Raw genomic sequence first — 22,556 nt, forward strand, 5'->3', positions numbered from 1 at the left:
CTTGCTGATGTTCATTGAGGTCCCAGATATAGGATAGATGGGGGGGGGGGAGGGGGGAGCTTGGGTGGGTAGCACTGCACAATGCTGTTCTGAGATGCTGAGTGACAGTTGGGGCGAGGTCATTTAGCACCCGAGGCAAAAAGGCCAAAGTGCCCCTCCCCCCATGAGCAGTGACCTTCTTCAGCAACATAGGGTGCCCCTCCTGCTGATGTGCCCATGGCAGCCACCTGGTTTGCCTACCCCTGGGCCCGGCCCCTCCATGGACCATTTCCAAACTCCTACATAATACTCAAAGATCAAAGAAAAGCAAAAAAGAGAACCTTTCCTGGTCACTCCGGCAGACAGGAGTGCGACTCACCGGTGGGGCCGTAGGCGAATACTGTGGCATTATACCCCGAGATGACGCCCTCTATCAGACCCTTGGTTGTCAGCCGGTACACCGTCTCCTGCCAATCAGAAGAGAGGAAGGTCAGTGAGTTGCTGCAGCAATTGGTCCTTATGGGTAATGCAGATACAATGTCACGGAGAAATGTCCATTCATATACAGGAGGGGACCGAGATCCTGGGATTCATAGACCGCGGGGCCCCATCACCTTATACAGTCCTAGACAGGCTTGAGATATGTATACAGGACATACGGGACACACTGGGGGGTACTGTCCTCTACTACAGAAAGTGTCATTTCCTCAGTCCCCCCCAGTGATCAGACTGTACATTGTAACTTTGTAGAAGAAGGAGGAGGCATTTCCTCAGTCTCCTCCCCCAGTGATCAGACTGTACATTGTAACTGTGTAGAATGAGGAGGAGGCATTTCTTCAGTCTCCTCCCCCAGTGATCAGACTGTACATTGTAACTTTGTAGAAGGAGGAGGAGGCATTTCCGCAGTCTCCCCTCCCACCGTGGTCAGACTGTACATTGTAACTTTGTAGAAGGAGGAGGAGGCATTTCCTCAGTCTCCCCTCCCCCCGTGGTCAGACTGTACATTGTAACTTTGTAGAAGGAGGAGGAGGCATTTCCTCAGTCTCCCCTCCCCCAGTGATCAGACTGTACATTGTAACTTTGTAGAAGGAGGAGGAGGCATTTCCTCAGTCTCCCCTCCCCCAGTGATCAGAACGTACATTGTAAGTCAGAAGGTGAGAGGCGGCAGTAGGGGCTGATCTGTGTCAGACATTTGTGAACACAGCCTAGAACGGCAGAGGCACCAGGATTTGCATGATTCGGTCATCTCTAAGCTGAATACTCAGCCCAGGAAGTAGATGTGACCCTGGATGATGCCTGAACAAAGATGGCACTGTCCTTCTGGGCAGATTGTCAGGGGGACTCCTGTGATCTCTGTGAGAGGTAATAAACATCTGGAGGGGTTAAAATGACACATTAGTGAATATTCACTATATCTGATGATAGGCCCACTTTAACTCCTAATCCCCTTATAATTTACATGGGGGGAGGGGTGGTGTCACCCCCATACAGCAAGACTCAAGAGCAAACATTGCAGGAGGTGGAAAGGCTCCAGGTAACGCAAACCACTTCACAAAGAAGCAACCCGATCCCACCAAGGAGGTAACTCTATCTGGAGGAGGACTTGGGTTTCCTCGCTCCCCTTTCTCCTCCATTAAAGGAAAAGATTTCTCGGCAGGCGAGGGGGAGAGAGTGCGAGAGAGTAAAAGTACAGCAGAGAAGGAAGCAAAGCGCGAGGAAGAGAAAAGGGAGACGTAAGAGCGGCCAGGAATGAGGAGGAACAGGGCGAGTCAGTACAAGAGAAGGAACCAGGACAATGACCAACGCGGGAGGGAGGAAGGTGAATGGCCGACGTTGATGAAAGACTTCATACAGGGCAGGGAGTAAATCAAGAGTTTCCTGCCGCACACCTGAACCCCTGACAGCTCAATGAGGAAACTATTCGGAAAGTATCTGCTGCCCTTCACAGATGAGTGAATCTCGAACCGAAGCTCTGCACTGCGGAGTTCAAGTTCAGAAGTTTATTTCAAAGATGAATTGTAATCAAATCCAACGCGTTTCAGGGGCTGTGAGCTGTCCACCCGAGAAGGTCAGCCGTTCTCAACCTATTCACATTGGAGGAACCCCGAAAACAGTTGTCAGGCCTCAGGGAATTCCTGGTATATTCATCAAAGGTCATGTAGAAGAATGCCCCCCTATGGTGGTGGTCATTGAGAAGAATACCCCCTATGGTGGTGGTCATTGAGAAGAATGCCCCTTATAGTGGTGGTCATTGAGAAGAATGCCCCCCTATGGTGGTGGTCATTGAGAAGAATGCCCCCCTATGGTGGTGGTCATTGAGAAGAATGCCCCCTTATAGTGGTGGTCATTGAGAAGAATGCCCCCCTATGGTGGTGGTCATTGAGAAGAATACCCCCCTATGGTGGTGGTCATTGAGAAGAATGCCCCCTTATAGTGGTGGTCATTGAGAAGAATGCCCCCCTATGGCGGTGGTCATGAGAAGAATGCTCCCCTATGGTGGTGATCATTGAGAAGAATGCCCCCCTATGGTGGTGGTCATTGAGAAGAATGCCCCCCTATGGTGGTGGTCATTGAGAAGAATGCTCCCCTATGGTGGTGGTCATTGAGAAGAATGCCCCCCTATGGTGGTGGTCATTGAGAAGAATGCCCCCCTATGGTGGTGGTCATTGAGAAGAATGCCCCCCTATGGTGGTGGTCATTGAGAAGAATGCTCCCCTATGGTGGTGGTCATTGAGAAGAATGCCCCCTATGGTGGTGGTCATTGAGAAGAATGCCCTCCTTATGGTGGTGATCAAGAAGAATGCCCCCTATGGTGTTGGTCATTGAGAAAGAATGCCCCTATAGTGGTGGTCATTGAGAAGAATTCCCCCTTATGGTTGTGGTCATTGAGAAGAATGCCCCCCTATGGTGGTGGTCATTGAGAAAATTCCCCTTATGGTTGTGATCATTGAGAAGAATGCTCCCCTATGGTGGTGGTCATTGAGAAGAATGCCCCCCTATGGTGGTGGTCATTGAGAAGAATGCCCCCCTATGGTGGTGGTCATTGAGAAGAATGCCCCCCTATGGTGGTGGTCATTGAGAAGAATGCCCCCCTATGGTGTTGGTCATTGAGAAGAATGCTCCCCTATGGTGGTGGTCATTGAGAAGAATGCCCCCCTATGGTGGTGGTCATTGAGAAGAATGCCCCCCTATGGTGGTGATTATTGAGAAGAATGCTCCCCTATGGTGGTGGTCATTGAGAAGAATGCCCCCTATGGTGGTGGTCATTGAGAAGAATGCTCCCCTATGGTGGTGGTCATTGAGAAGAATGCCCTCCTTATGGTGGTGATCAAGAAGAATGCCCCCCTATGGTGTTGGTCATTGAGAAGAATGCCCCCTATAGTGGTGGTCATTGAGAAGAATGCTCCCCTATGGTGGTGGTCATTGAGAAGAATGCTCCCCTATGGTGGTGGTCATTGAGAAGAATGCCCCCTATGGTGGTGGTCATGTAGAAGAATGCCCCCCTATGGTGGTGGTCATGTAGAAGAATGCCCCTCATAGTGGTGGTCATTGAGAAGAATGCCCCCATATGGTGGTGGTCAATGAGAAGAATACCCCTCTATACCCTGTACACCTGTGCAAAACTGAAGGGGAGGAGCCGGTACACCTCTGCCAGACTGAAGGGGAGGAGCCGGTACACTGTGCAAGACTGAAGGGGAGGAGCCTGTACACCTGTGCAAGACTGAAGGGGAGGTCAGAGGTCAGATTTAACATTTTTCAGGCCTTAGTTTTTTAGTCTCTGACCCCATTGTGTGAAGTTTCTCCTCACTTCCTGTCCCTGTGACACCCACACAAGAAATAAGGAGGCGGAGCAGAATGCTGTGGACAGCAATAAAAAGACATCTCAGCGTTCTCTGCACTCTTCTAAAATGTGTTCATGCTGAATCGGTGTCCCCGTTGGAGGGATCACCTGTCACTTCCTGTGCTGGCTGGAAGTCAGGGGAAATCTCAGGATAAAACCTGAACAGATTTCTAACACTTGGATGGAGTTGGGCTTTAAAACGTTCAGCGATGACAACAGAAGATTCGATGGTTTGCAGCGAACGCTCTTTGCTGATTATTGTCACATTTCCATCCACATCCATACATAATGAATCCTAATGACCCGAGCGGGGGATGAGCTGAAGTATAATTACGGTGTCACCGGGGACGGCGCATCTGAGGAACCGTTCCTGAAAACATACGCGGCTAATGTTTACTCTCTCTGGATGCGCCACCTGAGCCCCCGGCACTATGGAGCCGCATTGTGCGACAAACATCGCTCTGGGCCTCGCCGCTGCCGCTCAGTCATCTCCATTAATTGAAATGTCCGCGAAAAAACGGTAATGACATCGCCGAAAAAACAGCCCTGCGCTGTAACATCTACCAGCCAATCAGAGATCAGCTTCGGCCAGTCTAGCGTGCTCACGAATTGGCGCGTCTGCCGCTGCCTGTGCGATCCGAGACACGGGGGGGTGGGGTCGGTTTAGGAAAAAAATAAATAAATTCAAGTCTCAAGCATTCGCCTTGACGAATAATCCCCAGAATTCCCCTAATGGGTATTTCCTATGACCGTCAGCGCCATCTAGTGGCCATCAGGTGGTATTGTCCTGAAATAACCCAATCAGGTAAAGACCACGTCGTGGCCACTAGATGGCGCTGAGGATAACAAAGTGTGGGTCTTCTCTGTGAGGGCTGTGTGAATGCTGGACGCACACGCACAGATAATTCGTTGTCACCTGAGGCGTATCGAGCAACAAACGGATATCCAGGCGCAGGTAAAGCTGCGGGACGTTCGTCCGCCTTTTCCTGCCCGTCTGTCAGTCCTCACAATTGGCTCCACCAGATACAACTCAAAGTCCTCGTCCTACAAAATCAAATCCTACAAATCCTGGCCCTTCTCTATGCCCCCCCCGGAATGTCACCCACCAGCCTCTGTGTATCCAGAACCCAAAGCGATGACACAGCGAGAGGCCGACTTTTGTAGGATTCGACATCGAAGAACGAGAACTTCAGGTTTGGTTGTTGTTGCCAAGACTTTGCCCCCCACCTATGCGGACCCTCCGGCCCCCACGCCGGCACTTATCAGAATTTCTGCAACTTTAATGCAGCGACTGAAAGACAATCCAGAGAATTACCGGAACATCCATCCCAGGGATACGCAATGTATATCGTCCGATGCCCAGGCCGGGCCGCTGGGGGGGTTTTATCTGACATCCGGACACTTCCCCCCCCTTCCAGTCCGGACACTTCCCCCCCCTTCCAGTCCGGACACTTCCCCCCCCTTCCAGTCCAGACACTTACCCCCCCCCTTCCAGTCCGGACACTTTCCCCCCCTTCCAGTCCGGACACTTTCACCCCCTTCCAGTCCGGACACTTTCACCCCCTTCCCGTCCGGACACTTTCACCCCCTTCCCGTCCGGACACTTTCACCCCCTTCCCGTCCGGACACTTTCCCCCCCTTCCAGTCCGGACACTTTCACCCCCTTCCCGTCCGGACACTTTCACCCCCTTCCCGTCCGGACACTTTCCCCCCCTTCCAGTCCGGACACTTTCACCCCCTTCCCGTCCAGACACTCCCCCCCCCCTTCCCGTCCGGACACTTTCACCCCCTTCCAGTCCGGACACTTTCCCCCCATTCCAGTCCGGACACTTTCACCCCCTTCCAGTCCAGACACTTACCCCCCCCCTTCCAGTCCGGACGCTTCCCCCCCTTCCAGTCCGGACACTTCCCCCCCCCTTCCCGTCCGGACACTTTCACCCCCTTCCCGTCCGGACACTTTCCCCCCCTTCCAGTCCGGACACTTTCACCCCCTTCCCGTCCAGACACTCCCCCCCCCCCTTCCCGTCCGGACACTTTCACCCCCTTCCAGTCCGGACACTTTCCCCCCTTCCAGTCCGGACACTCCCCCCCCCCTTCCCGTCCGGACACTTTCACCCCCTTCCAGTCCGGACACTTTCCCCCCATTCCAGTCCGGACACTTTCAACCCCCTTCCAGTCCGGACACTTACCCCCCCTTCCAGTCCGGACGCTTCCCCCCCTTCCAGTCCAGACGCTTTCCCCCCTTCCAGTCCGGACACTTTCCCCCCCTTCCAGTCCGGACGCTTCCCCTCTTCCAGTCCGGACACTTTCCCCCCCTTCCAGTCCGGACACTTTCCCCCCCTTCCAGTCCGGACACTTTCCCCCCCTTCCAGTCCGGACACTTTCACCCCCTTCCAGTCCGGACACTTTCCCCCCCTTCCAGTCCGGACACTTTCACCCCCTTCCAGTCCGGACACTTTCACCCCCTTCCAGTCCGGACACTTCCCCCCCTTCCAGTCCGGACACTTTCCCCCCCCTTCCAGTCCGGACACTTTCCCCCCCTTCCAGTCCGGACACTTCCCCCCCCTTCCAGTCCGGACACTTCCCCCCCTTCCAGTCCGGACACTTTCCCCCCCCTTCCAGTCCGGACACTTTCCCCCCCTTCCAGTCCGGACACTTTCCCCCCCTTCCAGTCCGGACACTTTCCCCCCCTTCCAGTCCGGACACTTTCCCCCCCTTCCAGTCCGGACACTTTCCCCCCCTTCCAGTCCGGACACTTTCCCCCCCCTTCCAGTCCGGACACTTTCCCCCCCCTTCCAGTCCGGACACTTCCCCCCCTTCCAGTCCGGACACTTTCACCCCCTTCCAGTCCGGACACTTCCCCCCCTTCCAGTCCGGACACTTCCCCCCCTTCCAGTCCAGACACTTCCCCCCCTTCCTGCGCAGGCCAAAATGTATTCAGTTATCTTTTTAGTAAAAAACCCAAATTAGTTTATAACCAAAAATTATAATTTAAAAAAAATACCGTCACCCTAGCAGTAGTGTCACCATGGTAACCCTGTACTACTTGTGGGGGGTGATGAAGTTTTGTTTTGTTTTTTTTACACTGATTGCTTTTACACCCATAAAGGCTGTAAAATCAATACTTTCTCCTTCTCTCTGGCTGCATTCTTGCAGCCATTGAGAAATACTGTGAGAGCTGTGATTGGTCACAGCTTATCACATGGTACAAGGCTGTTGTGAATAGCCCTGTACCATGTGATCTCTGTGATCATTCACAGATTTCACACATAGTAAGCAATGATGTCAGAAGTGACATCTTGCTTACTACTATTCATGTGATCACTGATTGGCCAATCACTGATCACATGATCGGAACCTCACAAAGAGGTCCTGTATGACGATCGGTGTTCCACTGTGTCCAGAAGACAGATCGCGGTGCCGCACGCTCCCAGGGAGCACACACAATCCAAAATGGCGGGCGCCATTTATGAACGTCAACTGCCACCGTCCGGCCGGATGGGAAGTGGTTAATACTAACATGCTGCAGGCCTGGAAAGGGTTTGATGGGTCGGACTGGAGGAAATCGCTGGGAATGTCATACCTGGGTAGCGGTGTAATCAAAGGTGACATCGAACATATAGGACTTCTCCCGGGAACGGTTTGCTCTCAAGATGTCATCCGGGTCTTCCATGGGATCCATTAAAACCACCATCTGGGGGGAAAAATGAAAACACATTTTTGAAAATGCCATTCAGTCCAATGTATCTAATAAGAGCCAATGGTAACCCTCGGTTCACATCTGTGCGGGTGGTGCCGCCGTGGATCTGCGGGAAAATCCTTGCAGCCGCACCCCCCACACAAAGAAATGCGGATCCGCGGGAAAATCCTTGCAGCCGCACCCCCCGCACAGAGAAATGCGGACCCGCAGGAAAATCCTTGCAGCCGCACCCCCCGCACAGAGAAATGCGGACCCGCAGGAAAATCCTTGCAGCCGCACCCCCCGCACAGAGAAATGAGGATCCGCGTGAAAATCCTTGCAGCTGCACCCCCCACACAGAGAAATGTGGACCCGCGGGAAAATCCTTGCAGCCGCACCCCCCGCACAGAGAAATGCGGACCTGCGGGAAAATCCTTGCAGCGGCACCCCCCGCACAGAGAAATGCGGACCCGTGGGAAAATCTTTGCAGCCACACCCCCCTCACAAATAAATGCGGACCCGTGGGAAAATCCTTGCAACCGCACCCCCCGCACAGAGAAATGTGGATCCGCGCAAAAATCCTTGCAGCCGCACCCCCCGCACAGAGAAAAGCGGATCCGCGCGACAATCCTTGCAGCCGCACCCCCCACACAGAGAAATGTGGATCCGCGCAAAAATCCTTGCAGCCGCACCCCCCACACAGAGAAAAGCGGATCCGCGCGACAATCCTTGCAGCGGCACCCCCCGCACAGCGCAATGTGGATCCGCGTGAAAAGCCTTGCAGCCGCACCCCCCACACAGAGAAATGAGGATCCGCGTGAAAATCCTTGCAGCCGCACCCCCCGCACAGAGAAATGCGGACCCCTGGGAAAATCCTTGCAGCCGCACCCCCCGCACAAAGAAATGCGGACCCGCGGGAAAATCCTTGCAGCCGCACCCCCCACACAGAGAAATGCGGACCTGCGGGAAAATCCTTGCAACCGCACCCCCCGCACAGAGAAATTCGGACCCGCGGGAAAATCCTTGCAGCCGCACCCCCCACACAGAGAAATGAGGATCCGCGTGAAAATCCTTGCAGCCGCACCCTCCGCACAGAGAAATGCGGACCCGCGGGAAAATCCTTGCAACCGCACTCCCCGCACAGAGAAATGCGGATCCGCGGGAAAATCCTTGCAACCGCACTCCCCGCACAGAGAAATGCGGACCCGTGGGAAAATCCTTGCAGCCACACCCCCCTCACAAATAAATGCGGACCCGTGGGAAAATCCTTGCAACCGCACTCCCCGCACAGAGAAATGCGGACCTGAGGGAAAATCCTTGCAGCGGCACCCCCCGCACAGAGAAATGCAGACCCGTGGGAAAATCCTTGCAGCCACACCCCCCTCAAAAATAAATGTGGATCCGCGTGACAATCCTTGCAACCGCACTCCCCGCACAGAGAAATGCGGATCCGCGGGAAAATCCTTGCAGCCGCACCCCCCGCACAGAGAAATGCGGATCCGCACGAAAAATCCTTGCAGCCGCACCCCCCGCACAGAGAAATGCAGATCCACGGGAAAATCCTTGCAGCCACACCCCCCACACAGAGAAATGTGGATCCGCGGGAAAATCCTTGCAGCCGCACCCCCCGCACAGAGAAATGCGGACCTGCGGGAAAATCCTTGCAGCTGCACCCCCCGCACAGAGAAATGCAGATCCGTGGGAAAATCCTTGCAGCGGCACCCCCCGCACAGAGAAATGCGGACCCCTGGGAAAATCCTTGCAGCCACACCCCCCTCACAAATAAATGCGGACCCGTGGGAAAATCCTTGCAGCCACACCCCCCTCACAAATAAATGCGGACCCGCGGGAAAATCCTTGCAACCGCACTCCCCGCACAGAGAAATGCGGATCCGCGGGAAAATCCTTGCAGCCGCACCCCCCACACAGAGAAATGTGGATCCGCGCAAAAATCCTTGCAGCCGCACCCCCCAAACAGAGAAATGTTGACCCACGGGAAAATCATTGCAGCCGCACCCCCCGCACAGAGAAATGCAGATCCGTGGGAAAATCCTTGCAGCCGCACCCCCCGCACAGAGAAATGCGGACCCGCGGGAAAATCCTTGCAGCCGCACCCCCCGCACAGAGAAATGCGGACCCGCGGGAAAATCCTTGCAGCCGCACCCCCCGCACAGAGAAATGCGGACCCCTGGGAAAATCCTTGCAGCCACACCCCCCTCACAAATAAATGCGGACCCGTGTGAAAATCCTTGCAACCGCACTCCCCGCACAGAGAAATGCGGACCTGAGGGAAAATCCTTGCAGCCACACCCCCCACACAGAGAAATGCGGACCCCTGGGAAAATCCTTGCAGCCACACCCCCCTCACAAATAAATGCGGACCCGTGGGAAAATCCTTGCAACCGCACTCCCCGCACAGAGAAATGCGGACCCCTGGGAAAATCCTTGCAGCGGCACCCCCCGCACAGAGAAATGCAGACCCCTGGGAAAATCCTTGCAGCCACACCCCCCTCACAAATAAATGTGGATCCGCGTGACAATCCTTGCAACTGCACTCCCCGCACAGAGAAATGCGGATCCGCGGGAAAATCCTTGCAGCCGCACCCCCCGCACAGAGAAATGCGGATCCACGGGAAAATCCTTGCAGCCACACCCCCGAACAGAGAAATGTTGACCCACGGGAAAATCCTTGCAGCCGCACCCCCCGCACAGAGAAATGCGGACCTGCGGGAAAATCCTTGCAGCTGCACCCCCCGCACAGAGAAATGCAGATCCGTGGGAAAATCCTTGCAGCCGCACCCCCCGCACAGAGAAATGCGGACCTGAGGGAAAATCCTTGCAGCCGCACCCCCCACACAGAGAAATGCAGATCCGCACGAAAATCCTTGCAGCCGCACCCCCCACACAGAGAAATGCAGACCCACAGGAAAATCCTTGCAGCCGCACCCCCCGCGCAGAGAAATGCGGACCTGCGTGAAAATCCTTGCAGCCGCACCCCCCGCACAGAGAAATGCAGATCCGTGGGAAAATCCTTGCAGCCGCACCCCCCGCACAGAGAAATGCGGACCCACCGATTCCTTCGTATCACAGTATTTATTTAAATGGAGAGACTTGGGCAGAGAGTTCTCGGCTGAACAAAGGGATCACATCTCACCGCTCTTCAACTGTGAGCAAGTATCAAAAATTAGGCTACAAACTGCTCACCCGTTGGTAGAAGGTCCCAGTCCTGCTACAGCAAATCTGCCCGGAGGCAACGAATATTTGGAGGAAGAGGGCACGCTCCTCCACGTTTTCTGGTCCTGTAGAAATCTGGCCAACTATTGGTCACAAGTTAGGGTGACTATTAATGTTTGAAGGACTTTGACCTGGGAGAGGACCAAGCCAGATCCTACTGCTCCACTCTGATCTCTCGAGAAAACGATGTAAAAACTCTCTACTGGTGCATTTGTTAAGCTCGGGCTTGCCTGCCATCACTCTGGAAACAGGAGAACCCTCCATCTCTTCATGGGGTTGAGTAGAACTGAGGAACATTCATTCTATGGAAAGGTATCATGGCCGTACTTCGTGGCAAGGAAGAAAGGTTCCGCCATTGGTGGTTCCATTGGTCTCTCTTTACCTGCTTTAGTGAATATGAGTCCATCGTACATTTTGGGCTTTGAGGTTTCCTCCCCCCTCCTCAGTCCCTTAATCTTAAGTAATTAAAGAATGTTTGAAAAATAAAAAGGACCGAAGACCTGATTACACCCGTTCTCTGTAACCACCCTCTCTTCAAGGACAAAGCCACCTACCTTCTCCATCCATCCCTGATCTACAAGGAATGACAGGGACTCCCCCGAACCAAGTCTAATTCTGGAATTTATTTTAGCTGAATCCAAAAACACATGAAATGAATTTATAAAATAATAACCCCCACATTGGTAGAGTTCAGCTTATGTCACATATTTCAGCACAAGTGTTCGCTGGATCGAATAAAAGTCAGCCTGTTCCTTCTGTCTATGAACTGCCAGTAGAGAAGAACATGTCAGGAGAAAAATCCGGGAACAGATGGTCCCCGGCCTACAGACTCGGCAAATTCCCCCAAATCAGATAAAAGGAATTATTCCAGAAACGGTGCCAGGCCAGACAATGTGTGCCGGAATGACGGTGCAGGTGGGACAGACAATGGCGTCCTTCTCCTCCTGACCCAACCAGCGATCTCTCTGCAGAGCCAGAACAATGCCTGCTATGTGCTCCGCCAACACGCGGGATCGAGGTACGGCGCTTCAAAGGGGCATTGAGTGCTCTGGGCCATCCAGTCACAGGAGACGGTACCTGAGGTTTCGGTGTTCTACATTTCTGATTCTCATTTTTTATTTAATATATTTTATTATTTGAATTTGAAATTTAATAACAACCTGTCCTCCAGGCCAGAAGGTCAGCCCACTGCAAGATCTTCAGGTTGGGGACCATAGGTGGGGGAGATATCTTCATATGAGTTCCAGGATCTGCCTACCGGATACAACTATTGTATGTGTGTGTGTGGGGGGGGGCTGCTCTCTCCTAGCATGAAATGGACCATATGGTGAGTCAGTTAGACAAAGGCAACCATGAAGCAAGCAGGCAGTCCTACCTTCTGGACACCAAGTGCCATGGAATTGCCATGGGTGAGCGACTATCATCTAAATCTATTGGTCACGTGGGCTTCATGTATCTCTTCCAGATCTGTGCACTAATCCCCGTGTGAGTCTCCTGGCAGCCTGTAGTGGGTGGGTCCTGTTGGGCCCCTCCCACAGCTCTGCTCTCTCTCTTTGTGCAGGTGGCTGGTCTTATCTCCGCCCCCTCCTGTAGTTTTCTGTAGTGGGTGGAGCCTGCTGGGCCCCTCCTACAGCTCTGCTGTCCCTCCTTGTGTAGGGTGACTGATCTTGTGTCCACCTCCTCCTGTAGTGGGTGGAGCCTGCTGTTCTCCAGACTGATCCCAGTACTGTGCCCTCCCGACCCCCTGTACTGTGCCCTCCCGACCCCCCCGTACTGTGCCCTCCCGACTCCCCCCTGTACTGTGCCCTCCCGACCCCCCCCCTGTACTGTGCCCTCCTGACTCCCGCTGTACTGTGTCCTCCTGACTCCCCTGTACTGTGCCCTCCTGACTCCCCTGTACTGTGCCCTCCTGACCCCCCCCCCTGTACTGTGCCCTCCTGACTCCCCCCTGTACTGTGCCCTCCTGACCCCCCCCTGTACTGTGCCCTCCTGACCCCCCCTGTACTGTGCCCTCCCGACTCCCCCCTGTACTGTGCCCTCCCGACTCCCCCCGTACTGTGCCCTCCCGACTTCCCCCTGTACTGTGCCCTCCCGACCCCTCCTGTACTGTGCCCTCCCGACTCCCCCTGTACTGTGCCCTCCTGTCCCCCCCCCCTGTACTGTGCCCTCCTGACTCCCCCCGTACTGTGTCCTCCTGACCCCCCCCGTACTGTGCCCTCCTGACTCCCCCCGTACTGTGCCCTCCTGACTCCCCCCGTACTGTGTCCTCCTGACCCCCCCCGTACTGTGTCCTCCTGACCCCCCTGTACTGTGCCCTCCTGACCCCCCCCTGTACTGTGCCCTCCTGACCCCCCCCTGTACTGTGCCCTCCTGACCCCCCCCTGTACTGTGCCCTCCTGACCCCCCCTGTACTGTGCCCTCCTGACCCCCCCCTTTGTGTTGATTAGTCTTTGAATTATGAAGTGTGTTCTTATTGTTTGACCCCTTCACGCCGGCACCTCCCAGCCCTTTAAGAGTTTCAGAAGCCAGGAGGCGGGACGGGTGGGGCAGAGTTTAGGATCATGTGACTGCCGTGACGCGTCATCACAGCGGTCACATGATCGGGAAAGAGGAGACTAGGACCTTTCCGTGAGTACCGGACATGCGTGCTGGGAGCGTGTAGGGCGCGCGCTCTCAGCACATATGTTGTTTCTTACCTGAAAGCAAATGTGCGGCCGCTCAGAATCTAGGCCCAGACATCGGGAGACCGAAGATTTGTGTGCGGCCGGCGTGAAGAGGTTAAAATCAATTATTTTGAAAGTCCTAATAAATATGTTTAATTCCATCAACTATTTATACATTAGTTCTTGAGAGTAGGTGCATAAATTGGGGCAGGCTGGTAGGGGCCCCAGTGCATTACTTTGCTCAGGGGCCCATGATGCTATTAGGGTAGCCCTGCCTCTAGAACGTCAGTATGACGGAGCATTACGGAGAGCAGAGCTAGTGCTAGGCTTTCCTATTAGAATGGACGAGACAGACTGGATGGAAGTTACGTAGTTAGTCTGGCTGAAAAAAGACAAAGGTGATAATCCTCCGCCAGTCGGGTATAAGAAGTATCTTCTATTAAATGTTTCTTTTCTTTAATAAAGGGATTTTATTGTTGGTTGGGCGCGGAGGACCACTGTGAGCCCCCCACAGGAAGAGTCTACAGACCGTACAAAGCCGCCACGCACATTATAAAGCCAGTTATTGGGGAGAAGCCAATCCGCCGACCGGAATGTTTCTGAACTTTTACAAAAGACACCAAACAAGGTTGCTGCCTGCTAATTATCGCAGAGCTCGGCGCAATGAATTTTTAATCAGCTCTTTGAATAAAGTGTAGATTTTATCTGACAGCAAAATGTCAGGCAGCCCTCCCTGCTGTCACCACAGCGAGCTCCAATGCCTCCACTCTGACATATGGCAGCTACCAACACCCTTAAAGGGGGACCTCCGGCCTTCCCCACAGTCTTCCACAGTTTTCCAGCTCCTCCCCTTCAGTCTTCCACAGTTTTCCAGCTCCTCCCCTTCAATCTTGCACAGGTGTACCATCTCCTCCCCTTCAGTCTTGCACAGGTGTACCGGCTCTCCCCTTCAATCTTGCACAGGTGTACCGGCTCCTCCCCTCCAGTCATGCACAGGTGTACCGGCTCCTCCCCTTCAATCTTGCACAGGTGTACAGGCTCCTCCCCTCCAGTCTTGCACAGGTGTACTGGCTCCTCCCCTTCAATCTTGCACAGGTGTACGGCTCCTCCCTTCAGTCTTTCACAGCTGTACCAGCTCCTCCCCTCCAGTCTTGCACAGGTGTACCGGCTCCTCCCCTTCAGTCTAGCACAGGTGTACCGGCTCCTCCCCTTCAGTCTTGCACAGGTGTACTGGCTCCTCAACTTCAGTCTAGCACAGGTGTACCGGCTCCTCCCCTTCAGTCTTGCACAGGTGAACCGGCTCCTCCCCTCCAGTTCTGCACAGGTGTACCGGCTCCTCCCCTCCAGTTCTGCACAGGTGTACCAGCTCCTCCCCTTCAGTCTTGCACAGGTGTACCGGCCCCTCCCCTTCAGTCTTGCACAGGTGTACCAGCTCCTCCCCTTCAGTCTTGCACAGGTGTACCGGCTCCTCCCCTCCAGTCAGCAAGGTGTACCGAGTCCTCCCCTTCAATCTTGCACAGGTGTACAGGCTCCTCCCCTCCAGTCTTGCACAGGTGTACTGGCTCCTCCCCTTCAATCTTGCACAGGTGTACGGCTCCTCCCTTCAGTCTTTCACAGCTGTACCAGCTCCTCCCTCCAGTCTTGCACAGGTGTACCGGCTCCTCCCCTTCAGTCTTGCACAGGTTTACCAGCTACTCCCCTTCAGTCTTGCACAGGTGTACCGGCTCCTCCCCTTCAGTCTTGCACAGGTGTACCGGCTCCTCCCCTTCAGTCTTGCACAGGTGTACCGGCTCCTCCCCTCCAGTCTTGCACAGGTGTACCGGCTCCTCCCCTTCAGTCTTGCACAGGTGTACCGGCTCCTCCCCTTCAGTCTTGCACAGGTGTACCGGCTCCTCCCCTGGACTGGAATGTCTTCCTCTGATGTCAATGCACACTGGGAGCTTCTCACAATGTGCATTAGATGCTGCAGCCAGTCAGATAGAGCTCCGCCTCCTTTCCTGGCTGGAGGACATCCAGCATCATCTATCCATTTCCCCCCCAACCAGCCTAGCTGTCCCTAGCCCTGCCCCCTTTCATTCATTGAATTCCAGTGCTTTCCATCATGGTGGCTCAGGCATCGCATGTGGGTGTTACCTATGCAAATACAACCTGTTTAGGAATGGCCACGCCTCCAAACTGGTAACCAGCCATCAAAGCATTTTGATTTTGCATAACCCCTCCTCCTTTTTATATTAAACATTGTTAAGATTATTTCAAGGGTAACTCCAAGAAAAAAATGAGCAAATAATAAAAAATGAATATAGCAAATACAGTGTCTACACAAGTCTTATTATAATTGATTATTAAAAATTCCCTTTCCTTCTCAATGTGCAGCCGCTGTCATTTTCTGTAAAATGCAATATGGCCGCCTGGAGGCGCTCTGTACACCAATGGTATAAGGACCGCGCCCAGAAATGTCATTTACTGCCTCTGTGACTTTCCCAGAAGTCTGCACTAAGATACAAGTCAGATTTTGGCATCCCCTGCAACAAAAATGTCATATTTGGTGAGATACTCCCAAAGGAAAATCCCATCTGAAGGGATGCAGACCTGCCACTTTCCTCATTAGGACCCTGCAGGTGCAGCAGCTGATTGATCGTTATATAGTCGCTCCCATTCACATTCCCTCTGCGCAGGACACAGAGAAACAAACAGAGATTTCTTCACAATAACAAAAGGAAGAGATCTGCAACAAAGTTTGTTACAATCCCTGAGATGTACAGAGATCACCCAGAGGGGGCGGGGGGAGGGGTGTTTTTCTTAACCACTTCCCGACCGGCCCTTGTATATAAACGGCTGGAGGGTGGCAGTGCAGGGGCGGGTGGACGTTTATAAATGGCCTCCCCACAACCCTGCTTGTGCACGCTCCCTGGGAGCGCACAGCACCGTGATCCAGTGCCCGCTGTGTCCTCCGGACACAGTGAAACACCGATCATGCGCGAGGTCCCGATCATGTGATCACTGATTGGACAAATCAGTGATCACATGCAAAGTAGTAATCAAGATGTCACTTGTGACATCATTGCTTACTACGTGTGAAATCTGTGAATGATCACAGAGATCACATGGTACAGGGCCATTCACAACAGCCTTGTACCATGTGACAAGCTGTGACCAATCACAGCTCACACAGTATTTCTCAGTGGCTGCAAGAATGCAGCCAGAGAGAAGGAGATATGATTGCTTTTACATCCTATATGGGTGTAAAAGCAATCAGTGTAAAAAAAAAAAAATCATCACCCCCCACAAGTAGTACAGCGTCACCATGGTGACACCGCAATGCTAGGGTGACAGTATGCAAAAAAAAATAATAATAATATAAAAAAAAAATAAAAATGTAAAAAAAAATGTTTAAAAATTATAATTTTTGGCTATAAACTAATTTGTTTTTTGTTTTTTTACTAAAAAGGTAACGGAATAAATTTTGGCCAAGATTTATGATGAAATATAATTTATTTGCAAAATTTTATTAAAAAAAACACTTTTTTTTCAAATTTGTGGACTTTTTTATTTACATAGCAAAAAAAAAATAAAAATCCCAATAAATACCACAAAATAAAGCTTTACCTGTCTCAAAAAATGGTAAAAAATTCATATGCGTACAGTGTTGCATGACCGCGCAATTGTCATTCAAAGTGTGATAGCGCTGAAAGCTGAAAATTGGCCTTGGGGGGGGGGGGGGGGGGGGGAGTGTCCGGACTGGAAGGGGTGAAGGTGTCCGGACTGGAAGGGGGTGAAAGTGTCCGGACCTGGAAGGGGGGGAAAGTGTCCGGACTGGAAGGGGGGGAAAAGTGTCCGGACTGGAAGGGGGGGAAAGTGTCCGGACTGGAAGGGGGGGGGAAAGTGTCCGGACTGGAAGGGGGGGAAAGTGTCCGGACTGGAAGGGGGGGGGAAAGTGTCCGGACTGGAAGGGGGGGAAAGTGTCCGGACTGGAAGGGGGGGGAAAGTGTCCGGACTGGAAGGGGGGGGAAAGTGTCCGGACTGGAAGGGGGGGTGAAATGTCCGGACTGGAAGGGGGGGAAAGTGTCCGGACTGGAAGGGGGGGTGAAAATGTCCGGACTGGAAGGGGGTGAAGGTGTCCGGACTGGAAGGGGGGGGAAAGTGTCCGGACTGGAAGGGGGGGAAAGTGTCCGGACTGGAAGGGGGGGGAAAGTGTCCGGACTGGAAGGGGGGGAAAGTGTCCGGACTGGAAGGGGGGGAAAGTGTCCGGACTGGAAGGGGGGAAAGTGTCCGGTCTTGAAGGGGGGGGGTAAAAGTGTCCAGTCTGGAAGGGGGGGAAGTGTCCGGTCTGGAAGGGGGGTAAAAGTGTCCGGTCTGGAAGGGGTTAACAAGTGGAGTTACTCCCCCGAGCGATTTCAGACTGCGATCACCTGCAGCCTTTGAAGGGTTAAGTGACACCTGTCGCTGGTACCTGAGAGCACTGCACACCCCCCATCTCAGTGTCCTAATATGCCTCTGGCACTCTCCCACCAACTGCTCCCCCCCCCCACACACACCGCTGTCTCCCGTCTGTCCAGGCCGTTGCTGTAGCAACATTGTCCTCGCCAAAAAGAAGCGGGTAGCTGATGCGTCTTAAAAGCCTGTTATCAGCCAGCGCCATCTGTGCCGGCCTCTCCCCGGATCGCTCCGGCGTCTTCTGTAGCCTGTAGATGCGCCCTCGTTCATCTAAAATCACCTCCCGTGAACGAGAAAATATCATTTACAAACTACGAAGCATTTATTTTTTGGCACAATAAGCTTTGTTTTGTGCTTACTGGACGAAGATTTGTGATCGAAAAACGCAGATTTGCAGGAGCTCCTTCTAGTGGCTGATCGGGGCATCAGGCAGTTTAGTCACCATCAGGGGCGAACTGACCATTTGGAAACTCGGGCACTGCCTGAGGGCCCGGGGTCAGTAGGGGGCCCCATGAGATGCCCCTGGTACCTTTTTCATAGGAGTTTGGGCAAGGACACAGGGGCCCCATGATCCCCCATTGCCCAGGGGCCCCATGAGTTGTCAGTCCGCCCCTGGTCACCATCCTTAGTGCCAGGAATAGCCTGCGGTGCTAAGAGGGCATCTAAGGCCATTTCTAGTTATAGTACCTCCAGGTCCACCTGGACTTCTGCCAGGACTTCCACAGTCCCTACCAGTACTTAAATGCTGCATGTAGAATCTCTGCCATTACTTCAAATGGTGCTCGCAGAATCACTGCCAGGACTTCTAGATTTATTTACAACATTGGGCATGTCCCCTGACTGAGCATTGCCCTGAAAACGACTGATACTGTGTCCTCTCATCAGCTACTGTGCTGGCCCAGATTGTCCTGGCAATTCGCCTGCTGTCTTGCCTGTTGCTGGCCCAGATTGTCCTGGCAATTCGCCTGCTGTCTTGCCTGTTGCCGGCCCAGATTGTCCTGGCAATTCGCCTGCTGTCTTGCCTGTTGCTGGCCCGGATTGTCCAGGTAACTCACCTGCTGTCTTGCCTGTTGCTGACCCAGATTGTCCTGGGAATTCGCCTGCTGTCTTGCCTGTTGCTGGCCCAGATTGTCCTGGCAATTCGCCTGCTGTCTTGCCTGTTGCTGACCCAGATTGCTCTGACCACTCTTCTGTCTTGCCCACTGCAAATCCAGCTTGTTCTGACCACTCTCCTGCCTGCCACCTGCCCATGGGCTCTGGCTGAACGTTATTCTCACTCTGTCTTACTGTTGCCTCCCCAGATAGTTCTGATCACTCTTCTTTTGCCTTTCCTGTTGCTGACCCAGATTGCTCTGACAACTCTTCTGTTGCTGATCCAGATTGTCCTAGTGACTCTTCTGCTGTCTTGCCTTTTGATAACCCAGATTGCCCTGACCACTCTTCTGTTGTCTTGCATGTTGCCTCCCTAGATTGTTCTGACCACTCTTCCTCTTCCTTGCCTGTTGCTGACCCATATTGTTATGATCACTCTTCTGCTGTCTTGCCTGTTGCTGACCCAGATTGTCCTGGTAACTTATTTGCTGTCTTTCCTGTTGCTGACCCAGATTGCTCTGACCACTCTTCTGCTGTCTAGCCCACTGCAAATCAAGCTTGTTTGGACTACTCTCTTGCCTGCCACCTGCCCATGGCTCTGGCTGAACCTTCTTCTCACTTTGCTGCCTTGACTGTTGCTGAACCATATTGTTCTGTCCACTCGTCTGCTGTATTGCCTGTTGCTGACCCAAATTGTCCTGGCAATGGGCCTGTTGCCTTCCCTGTTGCTGACCCAGGTTGTCCTGGTGACTCATCTGCTGTCTTACCTGTTGCTGACCCGGATTGTTCTGACCACTCTTCTGCCATCTTGACCACTGCAATTCCAGATTGTTCTGACTACTCTCCTGCCTGCCACCTGCCCATGGGCTCTGACTGAACCTTTTTCTCATCCTGCTGTCTTGCATGTTGCCTCCCCAGATTGTCATGACCACTCTTCTGCTTGTTTACCTGTTCCTGATCCAGATTATCCCGACCACTATTTTGCTGCACTGACCATTGCTGACCTGAATTGTCCTGACCACTCTTCTGCTGACTTGCCCGTTGCTGACCGGGATTTTTCTAAACCACTCTTGTGTTGCCTTGCCTGTTGCCGACCCAGACTGCTCTGACCACTCTTGTGTTGTTTTGCCTGTTGCTGTTGTTTGCCTGCATTACCCATTGCTGACCTTAATTGTCCTGAACACTCTTCTGCTCTCCTGCCTGTTGCTGACCCAGATTGTCCTGAACACTCTTCTGCTCTCCTGCCTGTTGCTGACCCAGATTGTCCTGAACACTCTTCTGCTCTCCTGCCTGTTGCTGACCCAGATTGTCCTGAACACTCTTCTGCTGCCTTGCATGCTGTCAGGAGCAGAAACAAGTTTTGTATGTGCAAACAAGGAGATAAGAAGAGGAGACAAGAAGAGGAGACAAGGAGACAAGCACCTTTAAGTGTAATATGTAAATATATTTATTTTTATATATATATATATATATATATATATATATTATATTATATATATAAAATTTGGGGTCCCGTTAGATATTGTGGTACCACGGTGACACCTGTATAAATTTCGGCTTCTGCTTACTTTCCTTCTGGCTTGAAAAAGGAGTGCGCAACGCATTGCCTCCCCCCACTTGGTGACTTCATCCTGCTCATGCTGCACTCCCACTGTGGCTTCAGGAAAGAAGACGCTGGCACTCTCCATGCGGACCGCTGTTCTGAAGACCCTAGTGCATACCTGGTGCGGGTGACTTCCACTGCCATGAGCAGCTTCTGATTCATACGAGCCTCTTTACTGCTTTTATATGTGAGTGGCCCTTTGGCAGTTTTTCAATAAATTTAGTCTGTATTCCACTGCAAGCCTCTTTCCTCTTTGTTTCCTTGAATCCAGATTGAGTGAGAGTACTCACTTGCCTGTTGCCTGCCCTTGACCTCCAACTGAATCTGAACACTCTTCTCACTCTTGCATGTTGACGCTCCAGACTGTCCTGACCACTCTTCTGCTGTCTTGCCCGTTGCTGACCCAGGTTGTCCTGACCACTCTTCTGCTGCCTTGCCCATTGCCTACACAGATTGTCCTGACCACTCTTCTGCTGTCTTGCCCGTTGCTGACCCAGGTTGTCCTGACCACTCTTCTGCTGCCTTGCCCATTGCCTACACAGATTGTCCTGACCAGTCTTCTGCTGTCTTGCCCGTTGCTGACCCAGGTTGTCCTGACCATTCTTCTGACGTTTTGCTTGTTGCTGACCCAGATTGTTCTGACCTCTCGTCTGCCATTTTGCCCGTTTCTGACCCAGATGTCCTGACCACTCTTCTGCTGCCTTGCCCATTGCCTACACAGATTGTCCTGACCACTCTTCTGCTGTCTTGACCTCTGCTAATCCAGATTGTTCTGACTACTCTTGTGCCTGACCTCCAACTGAACCTGACCACGCTTCACATCTGCTGTTTTACATGTTGCCGCCCCAGATTGTCCTGACCACTCTTCTGCTGTCTTGACCTCTGCTAATCCAGATTGTTCTGAACACTCTTCTGCTCTCTTGACCTCTGCTAATCCAGATTGTGAAGAGTGGTCAGGTTCAGTTGGAGGTGAGGCACAAGAGTGGTCAGAGCAATCTGGATTAGCAGAGGTCAAGATAGCAGAAGCGTGGTCAACTCAATCTTGGGCGGCAACATGCAAGACAGCAGATTGTGAAGAGTGGTCAGGTTCAGTTGGAGATAAGCACAAGACTTGTCAGAACAATCTACTGTCTTGCATGTTGCCGCCCAAGATTGAGTTGACCACTCCTTTTTTTTTTTTTTTTTTTAAGTCCGCAAACGTGCAACTATAACGAAAAAACCCGTAAGTGTTCACAAAAAATGTGCAAGTGCAAAACACCACACGAAAAAGTGCACTTAGGGGTGTGTTTGTCCTACCCCCGGAAGGGTTGGACCATTCACCCGATCCCCCGGGGCACGAAGCTCCTGACAGGGACAAGGTTCCCATTTGGTCCTCCTGGCCAAAAGGCCTGGTGGACCACCGTTCCTTATGCCCAGCCGAAGCCGGACATCCAGTACTAGGCAAGGGGGTTCTCCCGAAGGGAAAACCCCCTAGGGATCAGGGGAGGAAGGAACCGTAGGGCCACACATCCTCCCCCCTAGACTTCAGGTAAGGCCCGAGGGCCCACATCCTCCTCTGGACCACTCCTCTGCTCTCTTGACCTCTGCTAATCCAGATTGTTCTGACTACTCCTGACCTCCAACTGAACCTGACCACTCTTTATAATCTGCTGGTTTACATGATGACACCCAAGATTGTCCGGACCACTCTTCACAATCTGCTGTTTTACATGTTGCTGCCCCAGATTGTCCTGACCACTCTTCTGCTATCTTGACCTTTGCTAATCCAGATTGTTCTGACTACTCTTGTGCCTGACCTCCAACTGAACCTGACCACGCTTCACAATCTGCTGTTTTACATGTTGCCGCCCCAGATTGTCCTGACCACTCTTCTACTGTCTTGACCTCTGCTAATCCAGATTGTTCTGAACACTCTTCTGCTCTCTGACCTCATGTTAATCCAGATTGTGAAGAGTGGTCAGGTTCAGTTGGAGGTGAGGCACAAGAGTAGTCAGAGCAATCTGGATTAGCAGAGGTCAAGATAGCAGAAGC

The 22,556-nt window shown here is 52.8% G+C and overlaps 1 protein-coding gene across 1 annotated transcript in view; it reads right to left on the reverse strand.

Annotated features, from left to right (window-relative positions):
• The window catches only part of LOC149434240 (kinesin-like protein KIF19), a 91,112-nt gene that overhangs the window by 46,688 nt on the left and 21,868 nt on the right, over window positions 1–22,556 (reverse strand). The window contains exons 3-4 of the mRNA XM_089663898.1: window positions 7,404–7,514; window positions 359–446 (exon numbers count right to left, since the gene is read on the reverse strand). Coding sequence (XP_089520024.1) covers window positions 359–446; window positions 7,404–7,514 — 199 coding nt within the window. The remainder of the gene's footprint in view (window positions 1–358; window positions 447–7,403; window positions 7,515–22,556) is intronic.

The sequence above is a fragment of the Staurois parvus genome, unplaced genomic scaffold, assembly GCF_062004578.1.
Source record: "Staurois parvus isolate SC_StPar_1 unplaced genomic scaffold, SC_StPar_1.0 ptg001797l, whole genome shotgun sequence".
NCBI lineage: Eukaryota > Metazoa > Chordata > Amphibia > Anura > Ranidae > Staurois > Staurois parvus.